Source organism: Ceratotherium simum, chromosome 30 (genome assembly GCF_057802395.1).
Source record: "Ceratotherium simum simum isolate JZ-2026a chromosome 30, ASM5780239v1, whole genome shotgun sequence".
Classification (NCBI taxonomy): Eukaryota; Metazoa; Chordata; class Mammalia; order Perissodactyla; family Rhinocerotidae; genus Ceratotherium; species Ceratotherium simum.
In genome coordinates, this window is record NC_141929.1 from 7667391 (window position 1) to 7688033 (window position 20643).

The 20643-nt window shown below is 42.1% G+C and overlaps 1 protein-coding gene across 1 annotated transcript in view; it reads right to left on the bottom strand.

Annotated features, from left to right (window-relative positions):
- HSD17B2 (hydroxysteroid 17-beta dehydrogenase 2) overlaps positions 1 to 20643 on the bottom strand; it is a 75844-nt gene that overhangs the window by 12346 nt on the left and 42855 nt on the right. The window contains exons 2-3 of the mRNA XM_004437072.3: positions 15814 to 16026; positions 9641 to 9826 (exon numbers count right to left, since the gene is read on the bottom strand). Of these exons, the coding sequence (XP_004437129.1) occupies positions 9641 to 9826; positions 15814 to 16026 (399 nt within the window). The remainder of the gene's footprint in view (positions 1 to 9640; positions 9827 to 15813; positions 16027 to 20643) is intronic.

Below are 20643 nucleotides of genomic sequence, written 5' to 3' on the forward strand. Positions count from 1 at the left end.
AGCAGACAAACTCAGCCATCACATTGCTGACCGCTCTGGTAGTCACTGTTTCTCCTTGGATGTTATGGTGTAACATCATGGTGTTGATTTTGGTCATGACTAAAGCTAAGGGAGATGTGAATTGACAATCTTGGAGCTTGTAGAAGAATTGTGGAGACCCTCTCTCTTCCCCTCAGTGGGCTCAGACCTGGTCTTTGCCTGACTCCACTGATGTGACATAATCAATAAATTAGTAGCATTTCCTAAGGTTCTACCAGCCAAATGTTCTTGAGGTAACACAGGGCCTCAAAAACTCCTCGTAGCCGTAATGTTCAACACCTACATGGAGATCCCTCTTTTTCCTCGACTAAAGCTTACATGTGGCTACGTAGGAATTATGGAAAAGAAAGGACTTTCCAAGTGAAGGCCCTATTAACACAGCAGGGGGCAGAAATATTGTGACCTTTTGGCCTGAGGCTGTATAGGTAGGGTATGGTATTTTGATTTATAATAGGAAATATATATTTGGTCTTTGTCCCCGTTTTTGGCAAAGCTCCTAAAACCCTTGAAATTTCCTAAATGATGAGAGTGGAAAAGGTGTCTTTTGTCACGTTAATGAGGTGACTTGGAATTCACCTAAGGATGGGGGCTGGTTGCCAGTGGAGCCAACCATGTGATTAGAGGGTTGGAACTTTCAATACCTACCTCCACTCCAGGAAGCGGAGAGGGGCTGGGGATTGAGATCAGTCACCAATGACCAATGATTTAATCAGTCATGCCTGTGTAATGAAGCCTGCATAAAACCCCAAAAGGAGAGGGTTTGGAGAGCTTCCAGGTTGGTGAAGACGTGGAGATTCAGGGAGAGTGGCTCATTCAGAGAGCGTGGAAGCTCCGTGCCCTTTCCCTGTTCCCTATGTATTTCTTCATCTGGCTGTTGATTCATATCCTTTAATATCCTTTGTAATAAATCACTAATCCAGAGAGTAAACAGGTTTCCTGAGTTCTGTGAGCCACTCTAGCAAATTAATGGAACCCAAGGAGGGGGTCATTGGAAACTCCAATCTATAGCCAGTCGGTCAGAAGCACAGGTGATAACCTGGACTTACAACTGGCATCTGAAGTGGGAGTTGTGGGGGGAACAGTCTTGTAGGACTGAGCCCCTCACCTGTGGGATCTGACAGTATCTCCAGGTAGATACCGTCAGAACTGAGTTGAATTGTAGGACACTCTGCTGGTATCTGAGAATTGCTTGTTGGTGTGGGGGAGACCCTCCCATCCCCACACTGGAATTGGGTACCAGGATCCCGTGCCCACAGCAACTTTCTCATTCTCTAATACCTTCCCAAGCCAGAACTTGCATGACCTTGTCTCAAGAGCATGTACTGAGGGCTGCCAGCCAGTTTCTGTCTCCTCCAAGGTTAACTGGAGTCAACTCAAGTAACAGTCCGTTCCTTTATTGAACCTTTCCAAGCTGAAGAACGCAGACCAACCACATGCTCCCAGATTTGCTAATCTCCTTGAGGCATGGTTAGCAGAAATTTGAGACTAATAGCCTTTGATTGTTCCTTTGTAATCTGGCAATCTCTGGGGATGTGACAAACTGTTGTATCTCAGAATCAAAATCTGGGACCTTGTTACTCAAAGTGTGATTGAGAAACAGCAGCAGCAGCAGCCGGGAATCTGTTAGAAGTGCAAATCCTCAGATCCCACTCCAGACCTATTGAATCATAAATTCTGGGGGTGGTGTGCAGAATTTTTTTCTTATTGTGGTAAAATACATATAACATAAAATTCACCATTTAACCATTTTAAGATACACAATTCAGTGGCATTTAGTACATTCACAATGTTGTACAATCATCACCACTATCTAGTTCCATAGTATTTCCAATGTCCCAAAAGGAAACCCCACACTCACTAAGCAATCACTTTTCATTCCCTCTCCCCCCAACCCCTGACAACCACTAATATGCTTTCTGTCCCTATGGGTTTGCCTATTTCATATAAATAAGATCATCCAGTATGTGTGACCTTTTGTGTCTGGCTTCTGTCACTTACCATGATCTTTTCAAGGTTCATCCATTCTGTAGCATGTATCAGCGCTTCATTCCTTCTTATGGGTTAATAATATTCCGTTGTATGGATAGACCATATTTTGTTTGTCAGTTCATCAGTTGATGAACTTTTGGGTTGTTTCCACCTCTAGCTATTATGAAGAATGATACAATAAACATCCGTGTACAAGTTTTTGTTTGAACACCTGTTTTCTGTTCTCTTGAGTAGATACTTGGGGTGGAATTGCTGGGTCACATAGTAACTCTGTGTTTAGCTTATTGAGGAACGGCCAAACGTTTTCCACAGAGGCTGCACCATTTGACATTCCATCAGCAATTCAGGAGAGTTCCAATTTCTCCACACCCTTCCCATCAAGTGTTGTTTTCTGGGTTTTTTGATGATAGCCATCCTAGTGGATATGAAATGTTATCTCATTGTAGTTTTGATTTCCTGCGGTGGTTTGTAAGTAGTTCTGCTGGTGATTCTAATGCATCTGGAGTGTGAAAAAGTTGTCTGGGGACTGGTAGCGTCCACTTAGGAACTGGTTATAGGAATGCAGAATGTTAGGCTCCCCTCAGACCATCTCAGTCAAATTCTGCATTTTAACAAGATCCCCAGGTGATCACTATACACATTAGTGTTTGAGAAGCACTGGTATAGGAGACAGTCGTAAACTGCTAACACTTCCTAACCATCATTTAAACATACTAGAGTTAGGGTCTGTGTTTCTTTGTCCCCTCTTTGCCTGGTATGTTCTTGTTTGATAATCTAGAACAATGAGAGGAACACAGAACCAGCCCTTATTCCCTCACTTACCAGCTGGACGATCCTGGGCTAGAGTGTGCTCGATCTAGAAAAGGAATTAATATCTGCATCCTGCAACGTCAGAATTAAATGACTTTAGGCGTGTAAGCATCTAATACAACTCAGCACAGAGAAGTTCACTCAACCCTGCTCTACCCTCTTCCCCTTGCCCCGCACGAGTTCTGGCTACTAGGTGAGAGTTTTAGGGAAGCAAATCTCAGCTTTGACTTCCTCGCACATCACCGAGAGCGGAAGGACTGGCTGAATGATTTGCCAGATGATTCCCTTTAGGCAGCCAGCTGGGCAAGAAAACGTCCAGGAATGATCCCACAGTCAGCTTTTCTGGGCAAAGTAAGACCACGCTTGACGCTGGAACCATGAACTCCGCTGGATACCTGTAATTTGTAGATTTGTAAGAATCTCTGAGGCTGCTTACTTTGGTGTAAAGTAATTTTAATGCATTTTAAACAGCTCAAGGTGGTGGGCAACTATTTTGTCTCAGTTGGGAAGTCCTTTTTCTTAGGGTACTTTCTATGTACCGGTAACTTGCTAAACATTCAGAATCCACAATGCATGGATTAATTGAAATCTAGAGTAATTTAAAATCTACAGCCCAGACCAGAGGTTCTCAACTGGGAGTGATTTTGTGCCCCCCGCCCCCCCACCCCTGCCCCAGTGGACATGTGGCAATGTCTGGAGATTTGTCAGCACTGGGGGTGGGCTCTACCTGCTTCTAGTGGGTTGAGAACACAGACGCTGCTCAACATCCCACAATGCATTGGACAGTCTCTCACAGAAAGAATTAGCCTCTCCTGAAATATCAATAATGCTGACGTTGAGAAACGCTGCCCTGGACTCAGGTGTTGTGTCACCATATCATCGCAAATGATAAAATGGACACACAGACAAGTGAGGTGGCCTGCCCCAGATGGCCCAGCTACTAATAGAAGAGCACGATTCAAACCACAACTGGCTCAAAATGCCTGAGGCCTGAGTTGTTCTATAAGGTTTGTTTTCAATTGTTCTCTTTCAAGCACAGCTTGCAACTGTACACAGGGGTTTACTCTGCAATCTCTTAAGGGGAAAACTGGCCAGAAAAGGCTTTTAGACCTCTCAAACATAAAGACTTTTCAACTGCCGTTTGTACAATGAAAGAGTTGCCTCCCAATTCTGCCAATCCTTGATTAAATATTTATCCAACTTCCTTGCCAGGATTTGGATTAAAGAGCTATTCTATTTTTGTGGGGAAAAAATTCTCCCAGAGAAGGTGCGGTCAAATCTGGAAGCAATCACCTGTTGAGGTTATCTGCCCAGAGGCGAGACTGTGAAAGGGAACAGCACGGTTGGAAAGTAACTCAGTGTCACAATCAGGGTGGTGATGCCAGCAGCTGGCGGGATAAAAAAGCACACATACACATACAGCCAGCCTCTCCCTTGGACTTCATGGCAGATGCCTTTTTGGGCTCTGACTCTACTACATGCCAGATGCGGGGCTGATGCCTAAACCTGTGTCATTTCATCTCATCTTATCATGGCCCTAAGAAGAAGCAATTGTTATTATCCCCATTGTAAAACGAGGATGCTGCAACTCAGAGGGTCAGGACTTTGTCCTAAGCCATTCAATTGTCAGTGGTAAAGACAGGATCAAAACCTGGGCAGTTTATCTGCATTCCACTTGGCTGGCTTCCTCTCCTTTTTGAAAATCAATTCTACCTGTATAGTTACATGATGTCTCTCTCACTCTTTTTATTTCTTGTTCCTTTCTTTAGGAATGGGATGTGTGGGAGGGAAGGGTGTATTCATAATGTGGTTGACTCTTCATGCATCTCCTAGAGAAGAATTTAAAGAAGCAGCATTTCTCCTCTGCCCCAGTCCTGAAACTTCCCATCCATAGGAATGGATTTGGTGGGTTATATTGACCCTATTCCCACCTGGGAATGGAGGTGGGGCAGGAGCAAGCATCTGGCAGTGGTGCTAGTAGGAAGAGGAAAATGGCGGAGGCGACACCTTTGGGAAGAGCCCCTGAGGCTCTTGGCCTTGTGGTTGACCTGGTGGTGACACGTTATCCAGCTGAATCAGTGGGCCAGGCAGTGGCTTGGTGAGTCAGAACATGGAACAAAAGTTTAAATTCCAGTTCTTGCTGAAGTACCAGTCATATAACTCTTCTGAACTTTGGTTTTCACAACTGCAAAATGGGAATTCTAATGCTTACTATGCAGGGTTATTGGGGTCATAGATCTGATAGCATCCAACAAATGCCTGAAGCGTAATGGATGCTTCATAATAATTATTAGTATTTATTAGATGTCTACTGCATTCCAAGCACTGAGTACTTTAACATCAACTCTAAATGTACTTAATGGTCACAACTGTCCTGGGATGTAGGTTCTATTATTTTCTTCATCAACTCTATTTTAGAAGATGAAAAAACCAAAGAGCTTACGTGACTTACCCAAGGACACAGAAAGTAATAGTAATAGCTAACTCTTGCATAGAATTTACAGTGTGCACACAAAAACTTGTACATGAATGTTCATGGCAGTATTATTCATAATAGCCAAAAAGTGGAAACAACCCAATGTCCAACAACTAATGAATAGATAAAACAACATGTGGTATATCCATACAGTGGAATATTATTCAGCTTTGAAAAGGAATGAAGTTCTGATACATACTACAACATGGATGAACTTTAAAAAGATGAATGAGGAAAGATTGGGAGCCAGCAAGGAGGGGAGAAGGAGGGGGAGGTGACCAGGGGAGAAGTGGCTGGCGACTGAAGACATTTAGAAGGAGAAAAGAAGCATCTAAAAGGGAGTTTCATTAAAATGGGTTTTGTGGTATGGGATATAACCCTCTCTTCCATCTTCACACAAAATCCTGAATAAAATCTATGCTTTCCAAAGTTGGCTTTGCTTTTTGGGGATGCAATAAAATGCTAAGTGTTGATTCAACATGGTGTGAAGGATGAGGAGAAAAAGCTGTCCACATAGGGTGGAAGCATAAGGGAAGCATAAAAGCATAAGGGTGGAAGGAATGGGTGTGAAAGTTGGAGAAAAGGAAAATGTCTGGACTAGGAAATTAAGTGCATGTGATAAGTTGTTAATCAGAGATAATTAATGTTTGACACATAGAAAGAGCCCCTTTGGGATTGTAAAACATGCCCTTATCATTGCAGCAGGAATTGATGCCTTGTTGCTTGAGCTGAATCAAATGTTGGCAGTTTCTCAGGCATTTCTACCACAATATTGGAATTGAAGACATTGGCCAAATAAAGTTGAAATTAAAAAAAAAAAAAAAAAGAGTTGATGCCTTACTAAGAAGGGTGTTTGTCTGGGAGTTAAAACTACCAAAAGATGTCCTCCAGGAGTGCTTGGAAGGCCTGGGGCAGAGTGAGCTTTGATACGGACAGCCAATACTGAGTATTAGAAAGGGAATCCAGCCTCCAAAGTGGCTTTTTTTGGGGGGACGTGGGGTAGGCAGGCAGGAAGGGTAGATGCATCATCCATCAACCTTTAAAGAAACTGGGATGGGCCCAGAGGTATTTGACCTGATATTCAAGTCAACCCGGCTATATTACTTTCCTATTGCTGCTATGACAAATCACCACAAATTTAGTGGCTTAAACAGTATAAATTTATTATATTACAGTTCTGAAAGTCAGAGCTCTCACTGGGCTAAAATCAAGGTGTCAGCAGGGCTGCGTTCCTTCTGGAGTTTCTAAAGGAAACTCAGTTCCCCTGACTTTTCCACCTTCTAGAAGCTGCATACATTCCTTGGCTCATGACCCCTTCCTCCATCTTCCAGTCTCTCTTTGACTCTGACCCTCCTGCCTCCCTCTTATAAAGACTCTTGTAATTGTCTCAGACCCACCTAGATAATCCAGGATAATCTCTGCATCTCAAGATCCTTAACTCAATCACATCTGCAGAGTCCTTTTGCTAGATAAGGTCACATATTCCAGGTTCCAGAGATTAGAACACGAACGTGTTCAAGGGACCACTATTCTGTCTACCAGATGAGTTGCCTGGTTACAGCACACTGAGACACTTTCTTTTAGGATATTTGCTGTGCAGCAATGGATAACTGGAACAGAGTTATTGCGTCCAGCTCAGCTCCTGCTGGCTGATGCAAACTACCGTGATAAATCTACACCACTGGAATTCTTGTCATGCAGAGGGTGGCAGGGATGCCAAGCTCAAGACAACCTGATGGGTCAGAGCAACCACAAGCTCCTTTTGGAGAATACTTATTAGTGACTGACTGCCTTGTCTCTCTCTCCATGCCCCCTGCTACAAAATGAAAAAAAAATACCAGGGATAAACTCCCAAATAAGCACATTTTCCAAAATTGCTATTACGTTAACTTTGCCAAGAGGCACTTCATCAAGTTGGCATCATGTCAGATGTTAATTTCTGTGGATTGGTTAATTATGCTTTGTCATTTACACGTCTTGACTTTTCTGATCCTTGACTTTTCTGATCCTGTCTAGCTTCTTATCTTCCTGCTCAAAATCTTTTCCAATGTTTTGCAAAACATCTCATCAGCAAAGTGCTAGGGATTTCCTCATTTTGTTTTCTGCTGAATTCTTTTTCTCATCAATGAGGGAAACTATAAGCATCATTTCAGAGCTTCGCTCCTGTCTTCTCACAAACACTTTCCCTGTCAAGTACATATACTTCCCATCTGTTCTGATTTCTGGCTACAGGTTTAACAACTTTATAAAATACCTTGGGTGGTTTGTGAATCCTAAAAATAAACTTATGTCTAGAGTTTCTCTGGGACATAAGGATTCAAAGCTGGATGTGATGAGGGAAGACTCCATACATCTAGGTGACTGACTGGGTGGGAGAAAGGAGAGATAGGCACAGGGAGAAACAGATCTAAGAAAGTTCAAAGCTCTGAAACTCAAAGCACCAGGAGAAGACTAGAAAGAAGTCCGGAGAGCAAGCTTTGAGTTGCTGATAGTAAGTTTGGTTTCAGACATGTTGACTTAGTGATGATGGCAAGATAACGGAATGGAAACTGCAAGGCTGGATGTAAAGAATTTGCACAGCCAGGGGTGGAAGTAAGAGTGAGATGTGTGATTTATTTTGACACTCAAGGTTTCCCTCCAGTGGAAATATATGACAAGAGAGTACAAAGTCTTGGCTTAGAAAAAGCTTTAGAGGCCAAGATGAAGATGTATGAATGGGCATCCTCTGTATTGTAAATTCTTCACTCACCCATTCATTCATCCACTTTTCAGCCATTTGCGCTTTTGCATTTCTTCATTTATTAATTGAGCTTCTAATACAGGCCAGACACTGGGCCTATAGCAGATAGTGTGCATCTTAGTGACAAGCAAAGTAAAATCTTATGAATGAATGAGCTACTCAAAGTTGAGAACAAAGAGAGAAAAGAGAAAAAACTCCTTGGCAGCATGTCAAAGAGAAGACATCAGTCATTTCAGTAAATACTTGTTGAATGAGTGAGGCAAGGAGCGTATGAGGCTTTTCCAGAAGTACCAGACTCTGCCAGGGAACTGAGAAAGGTGAGGTTTCCACAGAACTCAAAAATTTAAAGGCTAAGTTCAGAAGAAAGATAAGGGTGAAATATTGCAAATGTGTTTTCTCAAAATTTGTTTGCTTCAGCAAGGTAGCAAGAAATTCGAAATACTTCAGGATTCTCATACAAATTAAAATGTGGTACTCATTGCTCTTAACCATCTTAGACTTCTCTCTCTCCATCCCTTTCTCCTCCTCCTCCCTCCCTCTTTTCTTTCCTTCCTTCCTTCCTTCTTCCTCAGGCCAATCAACAACTCTAATGGCACACACTCACATAGCAGTTAAATTCAAGGAAGTTGCTGAGTCAAAACCAGGAAAGGGAATATGAAGGACAAAAATAATTGTCTAGGAAGTACAAAGAACCTCCCTCCAAAAAAACAAAGAAACAAAAAACAACGACAACAAAAATAACCCTTTAGTAAAAAAAAATCTTACTAGGAACCAACTGTCAAACAGTGAGGAGTGATATTCCTCTAATATTTAAAGGCAGGATCCTGGAGTCCGGAGCCCACCCCTTTGGCTTCCCTCTTACCCATGCAGTGGCCCAAAAGACAACCCAATGGATGTTACCCAAAGCTGAGTAAGGCTCTGAGGAACCCCAGTTTGAAAGCGTCTATCCTAGAAGAAAGGATGTGATATCACATACATGGGCATTGTTTATGGAAAGGAGATTGTTAAACCTTTGATTCAATTTGTTGACTCTCTCTTCTTTGAAATGGAGAGAGATGATTCATCAAATGTCACACCCTAACCCAACATCCTTGAGATTGCAAAACTATGGGAATGATCTTGTGGAAAACACTAGTAGGCAGCCAACTGAGACATGGGACTCTGACAGGGCCAACAGAGTGAAGACATGTGCCTACTCATCTTACAGGGAACAATACAGTGTGCCGAGTTTAGGGAGAGTTGAAAACAGGTTACTTGTAATGTTGACATTAGCTGTATGCAGGATTTTCTGTCCAAATCTGGAAAGCTTGTGAGTTGGCAGTCACACTGTGAAGATATGGAAGAACCCTAAATCCCCAGTAATGAATAGATGAAGTAGAAGGTAGGTAAGAGTTTGGACACGAAAGGATTTGAAAGGAGAGAAATGTTTTATTGTATTAAGATCAAAAGTAAACACACAATTTGACTAATCTTGACCCAGCCCTGCATGAGCGTGTCCTGCTTTCCTGTTCATCCCACCAAGAATGCAGCGAGCCATGTCTTGCACGATGGGCACCAGATCACCTCATGGGGAAAAGCCAACTCACCTGCCATGCTGCTGATGTTCACCAGCCTCCCTTTGGATTTCCTAAGAAGAGGCAAAAATGCCTTCGTGACTTCCACGGCCCCAAAGAAGTTCACAGCCATGCATCGTTTATAGTGGATCATAGGAATGAGCTCCCCATCAGCTGGGAAGCCAAGGATCCCAGCATTGTTGACCAGAGCCCACAGCCCTGAGGACAGAAAGGAACGGCTTTGAGGATAGGCAAGGCTGGAAAGCAGGAGGATTTTTAACCCTTCAAGCTCTGGAGTCAGAAGGGCCCCTTGCAGATTTAGGATCTAGGCAGACCACTTAAACTCTCGGACCTCAGTCTCCTTGAATATCTAAAACCACCTACCTTGGGGAGTTGTGTGAAGAGCAAATGTGTGAAATTTAAGCAATGGTTTTTCGGAGGTATTTTCTTTTGCCTCAAAGCCCTTTGCTATATCCAGGAAGCTAGATATTTGCATATCTGGGGAGATGTGACACAGCAAGGGGAGGTAATTAGAGTCTACCTCAAGTTTCTCCCTCAAAGGAGCGTGTGGAGACAGAATAATGTCTTTAGGACAATTCAGGATGATATAGGAGACTGTCGTCCCTTTTCCCTAGACTAGAAAACTTTCCCTTGGCCAGGGAAACAGGAAGACAAGGGCAGAAGTGCCAAGAGCTAAGAAGATTGCAGAGTCCCTGAGCCCTATTCTCTTCCCCACCCAGCCTGATCCCCTGACTGCATCGGAATCACCAGGAGGGCTTGTACAAACACAGACAGCTGGGCCCCACCTCCAGAGAATCTGATTTGGGGGGGTTCTGGAGTGAGGCCTGAGAATCTGCATTTCTAAGAAGTTCCCAGGTGGTGCTGAGGCTGCAGGTCTGGATCACACTTGGAGAACCACTGTCCACAAGTGGTGGTTTTCAACCTGGACTGCACATTAGGATCACCTGGGGAGATTTTAAAAACCCCAAGGCTCAGGCCACATCCTAGCCCATTAGATCAGAAACTCAGGGTAGGGGAGAGAGCAGACCTTGGCATTAGTAGTTTTTAAAATTATCCGGGTGATTGAATGTACAGCCAAGCCTGGGAACCACTGCCCTAAATGGAAGAAAGAGGTAATACAAAAACTCCAGATGTTTTAGGGGGAGGGGGCTCTGGAAGAGAGGTTAGTGACCTGAGTCCTCTTTACCTGGGAGAAACAGAAGCAAAAGGATCTGGGGTGTGTTTAGCTAGACAGACCCAAAGCAGATTCTCTGAGTTCCCCAAGCCTCAGCATGATTTAGAACAGTGGTTCTCAAGATGTGGTCCAGAACCAGCAGCCTCAGCATCAACTGGGAACTTGTTAGAAATGCAAATTCTGGAACCCCACCTCAGACCTGCTGGACCAGAAACTGTGATCAGAAATCGTTACTGAAGCTCCGCATCTGTGATAGAACGTGCCCTCCAGGAGATCCTGATGCACACTCAAGTGTGAGGACTTGTGGTATGTCCAGGAACAGAATGAGCCTCAGTGCTAGCAAAGGCACAGAAATGGCAGGAGGCACCAGCCCTAACAATGCCTTTCTGATGGCATCAAGGAGGCGGGCAGCAGCCAACCTGCATGAGGACTGGACAGAGCGTCGGCCGTCTCAGCAGGGGCCAGCATGAAGCATTGACGATCAAAGGCAAAATGTCCCATCCCCAGGAAGTTAGATGCTACCCTGGGGAAATGAAGTGAAGCTCAAAGTGACTGAAATGATTTTTGCCACATGGCAGAAAGATGGCTCAAAATAGAAGTTGAGTTGAGTTATAGAAAATAAGGTTACATTTCTTGCATACCTGAGTTGGTGATCTGACATTTACATACAATAATGATTGGGAGCATTAAATGAGATGATGCCTGGCATGCAGTAAGAACTCAACAGCAATTATGAGGATGGTGATGGGTGGAGAGGATGCCTCCACTGGCATCTTCAAAGGATGGTTTTAATTCACTCGGTCTGATGCACACCTTTGACCAGTCAACAGGCAGATGGCAGCTTGAGAACGCCCTAGAACAGAGGTCGGCACACTTTTTCTATAAAAGGCCAGAGAATAAATATTCTAGCATTGCAGGCCCTACTATCTCAACTCGGCCATTACAGTGTGAGAGCAGCCACAGACTATCTGTAAATGAAGGGGAGTGGCTGTGCTTCAATAAAACTTGATTTATGGAAACTGACATTTGAATTCCATATAATTTTCACATGTCAAAAAATAGGCTTCTTCTGATTTCCTTTAACCATTTAAAAATGTAAAAACCATCCTTAGCTCCTCCATGCAAAAACAGGTGGCAGCTCTATACAATGTTCTTTAAATGACAAAGTTAAAGACATAGAGAACAGATTAGTGACTGTCATGGGTTAGGGATGAGACTATGGCTCTAAAAAGGTAGAATGAGAGAGCCTGGTGGCAATGGAACAGTTTTGTATCTTGATTGTGATGAGTTTTGCCCCAAGTTACGCTTGTTAGAAAATTGTAGAGCTACACACACACACACACACACACACACACACACACATTTGCATGTATAGCTGGCGACAGCTAAATAAGCTCTGTGGATTATACTAATGCCAATTTCTTGATTTTGATATTGTACTATAATTATGCAAGATGTCAACGTTGGGGAAGGCTTGGCAAAGGGTGCACAGGATCTCCCTGTACATATCTTTGCAACTTCCTGTGAATCTACAATTATTTCAAAATAAAACGTTTTAAAAAAAAGATAGGCAGGGCCATAATTTGCCAACTCCTGCCATAGAATTCTAAGCTGGCCAATAAGCACATTATACCTATAGGACTTAATAGTTTTAAAATAATTAATTAATAACTAACAATATGTTAATACTAATTTAATAATATGTTGTGTAGGAACACAATACAGTGGCTGGCCCTGTTACAGGAGCTGAGGTTTTCTGGTTTATCTACAGGTTCTAGAGGGTTCTTTAGTAAACATCCTTCTTGGTGAATTTAAACTCCCCTGTTCCACTACTCCATATTTCTTTTGACTTGAGAGGCTGAAGTTCAGAGAGACCGTGAGGAGAGCAGGCAGAAAGTATATTGGTAATCCCATCCTAGAAGAGGACTTCCCTCTAGAATGCAGACCCCAAAACAGCATGGACTCACACCTTGGAAACTGTACTCAACACACTCCTTTATCCCTGGACATTGGCATGGGATTTCCATATCTAGAACCCATTGTTGTATCATTCACTATGGTCAATACTGCCCCTCTGGGCCTCACTAGAGGGGCCTGTATTGAATATCTCCTTGAATAAGAGACCATGTCAAACTTATACAAGGGACAAGGTCAACCCCATCAGATAGCAAATGACCAGGACGCAAAAACTGCCTTTCTAGAAAACAACCACACATTGTTAAACTTGCCAAAAATTAATTCCCAATAACGAACCATCTATTTTTCTCTCCTTCTATTTCTCAGATGTTTATTAACTATTTACTATATGCCAGGGACTGTGCTTAATGTTGAATGAGTGGAAAATAGGAATCCTTACTGAATGCTTGCCTCATGCCAGGGGCTCCTCTAAGTGCTCTCTATATAACAACTACTCTTTCAACTACCAAATGGAGCAGATAACATTACTCTGTTTTTGCTGGGAGTGTCAGCTGTAAAGAGGATGTAAACAGGAAGTGCCTGACGCCTCCAAGGGCTGGCCTGATGGCATAGTGGTTAAGTTCGTGCGCTCTGCTTCGGCAGCCCGGGGTTTGCGGGTTTGGATCCCCAGCGTGGACCTACACACCGTTCATCAAGCCATGCTGTGGTGGCGTCCCACATACAAAATAGAGGAAGGTGGGCACAGATGTTAGCTCAACAACAATCTTCCTCAAGCAAAAAGAGAAGATTAGCAACAGATGTTAGTTTAAGGCCAATCTTCCTCACAAAAAAAAAAAAAAAATAGAGACTGGGTCCTAATGACATTGCTTGAGTGCCTGGATCTAGACATGCCTGAAGCCAACAAGTCTTTTCAATTATATAAGCAAATACATTTCTTTTATGCTCTAGCAATTTTGAATTGGGTTGTGTCACTTGCATCTGAAAGAATCCTGATGGAAACATGGTTCTTGTTCTCAAGGAGCTTAGTGGTAAGGAGTGGGAGATGGACAGATATTTATAATGCAGTAATACGGATGTGTGCTAACAAATGAGTTGCAGAAAACGAAGTGAATAATGCCACCTGGATTACCAGGAAGATCATGCCAGAAATGCTATATTTGAGCCAGTTCTACTGTGGGAGTCGAGTCTGCAGTTGGACAAAGGCAAGAGTCTTAGAGAAAAAGAGCGGAAGCAAGAGAGAAATTTTGGTGAGAGGAAGCTGGATGTGCAAAGATGTGAACTAGCACATTCTATTATGGAAACCATTCAGATTTCACTGAGTGGACCCACAGGTATTGCAGATTAAGGGTGTGGCAGGGGCCATTATCTTGCAAGACCTTCTCATCCTTGTTAAGGTGTTTGGCTCTTATTTGGTGAATAAGAAGAGAGCCACTGAACCATTCAATGAAACAGAAAATACCTACTGTAAGCCTGGCTCATGAGAGGAACCCAAGATGTGGAGGCTCTGTTTGTCAAATAGTTTTTAGGAGATGGATGACATTGTAAGACGTGCACATTGAAAACATTACTCTCCCCTTGGAAAGTAATGGGGAAGGAAAGCTGGGTTGCAAGGAGGCCATTGTGGAAGCCCAGGCAAGAGACGATGGAGCCTGTACTAGCCACAGCTGCCTGGAGGTGGTAGGAAGGGGCTGGGATGACACCTATCTAGGAGGTAGAACTGACAGGACTCAGGACCAATAGGGTGCAGGAATCAAGGGCAAGCTGGGGATCTAAGTGACCCCAGGTTGCTGGCTTGAATAACTGATTAGGTGGCAAGGCCAGTGTCTGAGCCATGGGATGCAGGAGGGTAAACTGATTTGCAGACTGGTAGCAGGGGAAAATATAACGAAATCAGTTTTTGAAAAATTGAGTTGGGTTGGTCTGACAGACAATTTTATATACATATAGGTCTGGACGTTGAGAAGAGGGCTAGGTTGGTAATACAGATTTGGAAGTTACTGGCTTCAATCTCAGTGTTTCTCAACTCTGGCAGAGCATTAGCATCACCTGGGGAGCTTTAAAATATACTGATATCTGGGAACCTCAAAGAGGATCTTCTGTACAGGTGACATTCCCAGTGAAAAGAGAGCAACCACATCAGCCTCATTGTTGAAGGATGAGCTGAGTTACTGTATACAGATACTGATTTAACTGATTGGAGGAGGGGTGCCCAGGCTGGATGGGTATCATGAGCGTGCAACCTGTGCAGGACCCGGTGCTTCAGAAGGGTCTCATGCTTGGTTTAATTCTCTGCTGGCACCATCTTAAAATCTTAATCATTTGTTAAACAAGGGACCCCACATAATTTTCATTTTGCACTGGGCCCCCCACATTACATAGCCCATCTCCTCCTGGTATAGAGAGAGAACAGTAAAACCCAGGGAATTTTGGGGATGGAGCCCTCAGTAACATTCACATTTATGGGGGGGACAGAGGAACAGGCTCATACAGGAGAAGCAGAAAGAATGATCGGAGAACTAGGAGGGCAATAGGGGGCTGAAGACCCCAAAGCCAAGGCTGGGGAGGTGATTGACACATTTAAACACTGCAGAGAAGTTAAGAGCTTTCATGTTTAGGATAATACTGATTAGCTTGGCCAGACCAGTTAGGGAGCCATGACGAGAAGTAAAAACAGAGGGTGCCAGGGTTCCAAAGAGCTTGGCTGTGAAGGAAATGGAAGAGAAAGGGCAGTGGCTAAGGAAGGGCAGTGATTACAAAGCTATATTTTTTAAGTCTAATACATATTACCTTTGGTAGGAGGAAAGAAGTGAGGAGGGGATGACGGGCAGTAATTAATGGGAGAGTGACTGAGCAGATGTTGGAGGGATGGGATAAAGAATTCTCTAAGTTCTGTGAGGACGGATGACTCCTTCCTAACGTCTTCCTGTCTACGAGAGGCCCCAGCATGTGGCAGGTACTCAGTACAGGTGTCTTCAGGTGTGGCTGGCAGCCAAAATGGACTAGAGGGCAGTGGTAATTAGAGGCTTGAACCAGAGTTGGGCATTTGCAAGGAGGGTGGAGGGCGATCGAGGGCTTGGGTAGCTGAAGGCAGTACCTCTGTTCTGCACCTTTTCCAGGACTTTGCTGTAGGCGTCTTTGATCTGCAGCGGGTCGGTGATGTCCATCTGGAGTACAGAGAGGCGCTCGGAGCAGGTTCTTCGTAATTCCTCTGCTCCTGATCCCTTTTCATCCAGAACTCCAGCAAATACTGTGAAGCCCAGCTCGTCCAGATACTTGGACAAAGCATGGCCAATCCCGGAATCGCTACCTGCAAGGGGTCGAGATAAGACAAAGTGGGTTCAAACCAAAGTGGCAGGAGAAATTATTAAATAAGGAATACACTGCATGCTATTTATGATTGTCCGTGTTCTCTGGAGAGAGTAGGTCTTGAGGAAGTTTCTTTATTTGCCAAGTGGGAAAATGGGCAGAGAAGCCAAAACTGACAAATTTCTCTGCATCCAAAAAGGGAAATGAGGTAGAATTTGGGATGGGGGCATAAGTGGAAGGAGAAACACTGATGGTGGGGGGGACATGGTCCAAGAGTGGCTGGTGGCCAGAGAACTTAGGAGGGAAAACTAAGACATCTAATGGAAATTTTTTTATTAATCGCTGCTGTATTTGATGTAACCTCTATCACTCCATAAAATCTTTAGTAAAATATTCATTACAAACTAATACTTTGAAGTTGGTTTTGCTTTTTAGTAGAGATGTAACAAAATGTCTTACTTGAAAGTGGACACACAGCAATAACAGACTGCCCACAGGGGCCAGTTCCTTCTGGATTATGAAAGATGAGGGCTCATAACCACCTGCACTTCTCACCTGCTCACAACTTTTTCCCTAGCCGTGGTCTTCTCCCAAGCCATTGAATAGACATCAACCCTAGAAAGAAACTTGCAACAAAACCAGATAGAAAGCCCTAAGTGCGTTGCTTTGCAAAAACAGAGGATAATATAATAGGTATGTGTCAGCCTTCGCAGAATTTGAGACAAGAGTTTACACAACCCCCTCTGGAGGATATAACGGACCCTGGAAAAATTGTTTTTGCCCCACAAGTGCAAAACGTAAATATCTGAAATTCTGCAGATGAGGACAACATGAACATAAAACACGCTCTGAGCCACCCCAGAATAAATGTGTAACAGTTACTATGTCTCTACAGCTCTAAAGATGAGAAATCTTCTTAACTTGACTGTGTCATGTGGTCTTTCCTGTAAACCTTGAGGGAGCTCTCTTGTCAGCGGTTGGGGACTATAGCCAGGCATCCCCCTAAAAATCAGAAAATACAAGAAATCAGAGAGCACGCTGATAATCAACTCAAAGACAAATATGTAAGTGATCAGGAAAGATGTCTGACTTCCAAGCTAACAGGACCTGTCTAGAATCACACAGGGAAAGAGTTACTGTCCCCTGTTAAAAAAAGAATGACAGGCCCAAAGTGGACTTGCTTGTGCTAAGCCCCACATCAGCAAATCAAGACTTAATACCCAACCAAACTGCAGTTTTAGCCTCTCCCAGAATGTAACCTTTAACCAATCAACCTGAAATTACCTGGTCAGCACTAGTGAGGTAATCTGCCCAATAGACCCCTTCTATCGCCTATAGGAAGGCGCCCCTTGCCTGAAACAATCCACTCTTTGCTGATAAATTTCCTTTTCCCATCTCCTTTCTGCCTGTAAAAACCTTTCCCTTTCTGCAGCTCTTTGGAGCTCCTTTCTATCCACTAAGATGGGGTGCTGCCCGATTCATGAATCATTAAATAAAGCCAATTAGATCTTCAGATTTACTCAGTTGAATTTTGTTTTTTTAACAGAGTTGGTGACAGTGATGAGATCCAAAGCAAACTTCTGATGGCTTTGGGGATAACGAGAAACACAGGCGTGGTACCCGTGAACCTTTCAAATTCTCTGTCTTTCTTGCCATTTCTAAGGGCTGGGGGTCAGTTCCTCTTGGTTCTGAGCTCTGTTCTCTTTGCATTGAGCTCTCGATATGATTGGCTTCCAGTCCAGGGCAGGTCTGCTTGAGCTGGCAGATGGTTCCACCTGGAAATCAAGCCCCTGACCCTTGGTTCAGTCCGTAATTCCCCGAATGGAAACCCAGCCCTTGATTCTGGGGACAGCTGCAGTTCCCCTATTTGTTTGGAATCAGCCCTCAGTCCCCATTCTTTGGGGTCTGCTGATTCAGTCCTTTCCCCAGTCCCCAATTCCATGTTGGGAGTCGCTGTTGGTGCACATGGCCTTCTATTGCCCAGTCCACAGTAACATGTCACTGGTTACTGCTGGTGTGTCAATGTGCCCATGGGGTAAAGGCTATTGCTAAAGGGGATCTCAGAAAGTCCACCTATCCTTTTTAACAAAGGATTAACCTCAACTAATTATCTCAAAATGCCTGTAAGTATTGTAAAAATTCTGGCCTTAGGAAACCAGAGTACTTCTTAGAAGGACTTGCAATTTTTCCCTATGCATTTGAAATGTAAATATTCTACCTGGTTTTCTCCAGAAACTCTTTTCTAGGCTATCTCTTTGAAAATCAAACTTCAGGAAGGTAATTCTCACCAGAAGGAAAACAAAAGGGGGAAAGTTTATTTGAAATTCAGGCAAATGAAAAGTGTCTTCTCCACAGCTATTAGTAAAAAGCTTTTGAGCAGGTAGCGTTAACTTATTATTAACTTAACAAGCCTTAATTTATTCTACTAGAAAAACAATTTAGATCCAACTTCTTTAATAACTAGTGAGTTTTGTATTATTGTACCTGATTCATGGCAGTAATTTTGAAAACAGAATCTATAAGGTCTCTGTTTGCAGCTGTCTGTATGTTTATCTGTGTCTATATATATGGGCTGTATACGTGTGGTATTTTCTACCTTCGGGTGGTATTACTAAAGTTAATTTGTAAAACAGCTCTATTAAATTGGCTTGAAGAAAATCAAGCACTTATATGAATTAAAGATTCCTAAAACTCTTGAAATATAAAAACTTAACCCAAATGCTTTTCAGATGCACGTGATCTGGGAAAATATTTGGTTATAAAGCTAGTTTAAGTTTGGTTTAATTAAAATAGGTATGTCTTCCGAGTTATCAGCATTAAATATGATACAGACATGTAATTTTTATTCTACCTGGGTTTACTAATCAAATAAGTTCATGTTATCTCTGTTACAAAATTGGTCAGCCAGAAAAATAACTTAGGGTAATGACTGACGTTGTCTAATGTCTAATAAAGTTTTTGTAGGTAATCTAAATATAATTGTTAAGAACAAATGATTTAAATAGATGTAAATGGGATAAAAGTTTCTAGGTGAACTTTTCAGTGAATGGTTTCTAAAATCTTGGTTATTTTAAACCTTAAAGTTTTGCTAAGTTAAGTTAAATGATGATTTAAGTCAAATTCATTGAATATATAGATCATCTCCAAATAAAATAAAATACTAAAACATTACTAAAAAATAGGTTTATCCATTTTTGGCTTTCTTTACAGAGGAACTAAAGATATTTGGGTCTATTGGTAAACATGTTTTGTGCCACATTGGAAAATTTACTATGAGGAAAATATACTTTTAGGAATTAGAAAATGTCTTCATATGTGTGTTTTCTGTAAGAGAAGGTGTGAGGAATGGAGATGCATTTCATTGAGGGAAAAGAAAATAATTTTGTCCTAAAGTAAGGCTGGTTACCTCAGAATGAGAAAGAGGAAAAACAGGGCAGAATCTGAATGTAAAACAGAAAGTTGTAAAAGGTTTGTGGAAAAGGAATCTTTGGAAAGAAATTTTAATGTGTGGTCAAGCTGGCTAAGATTAGAATGAATTTACTTAAGTTAATTGAACTTTAATATCAAAAGTAAGCTAGTGCAAAATTAAAATTTGGTTTTCTCCCTGTTAAAAGGATGACTAACTATTCTTTCACAGTGACCTTTGATCCTAAGTATTTTAAAACCTTTTGATATTTTTGACAAACTTCCCAAAATCAAATTCTAAATGAAGTCTTTTTTGACTTCAAACTAACTTTGGGATTTTACAGAGAGCCCCTGAAACACCTCAAAAGATTTGTTTTCTCTCTTTATAAAAAAGAGAAATGTTAAACTAATTAGGCTTATTTGATATGTTAAATTACATGGGAGGCATTGTCAACAAAAGGTATTACTAAGCCTTCTTTATGTTGTATTTGTATAGGTATATGTTATAAGTGCTCCAGAACTTATGTGAAATTCCTGGAAATCTGATATATTTTGGTGTAATGTTATCACTCATAATTCCAGTTATTATCTGAAAATGTTGTGTGTCACAAAAGTAACCAAGTTTCCTTGCTAATTCCATCATAATGAACTCTCATGAGATCTTTAATAATGGGCATTTTAACTCTTTGTCGTTTACAGAAACTTATTGTTTTACTCAGATGCCTTTGCAAAAGTGTTCCTGCAAAAGTGCTTCATCTTCAAGGGGACTTATGGAAAGGACTTTGACAAGCACAAATTTCTGATAATTTTAAATTCATAAAACTGAACTGGATTCAAGCAGAAAAAGTATTAATTACATGGGACTGAATGAGCTGAGGAAGATGATTGTAATTTTTTATGACTTTTTATCTGAAATATTGCTAGTTACTTAATGTTTTGTTTTTCCAGATTTAAGGAAACCTTTTCTCTTAAGCTATCCATGACTTACAGCAATTTAATAAAGTATACCATTGTAAACGAAGATGAAATATTTACTTTTTCTCCCTACCCTATCCCTCCAGAATTTGGACATTCTTGAGTAGGCTTTTTATGGCAATGTAGTTAGTTATTTGTATAATTTCAATAAAAATCTATTCTCCTTGTAACAGGACACAGTTGGAAACACTGGCTATATTACCAAGGTTTTGACTGGAATGTCATATTTGAAAGAGAT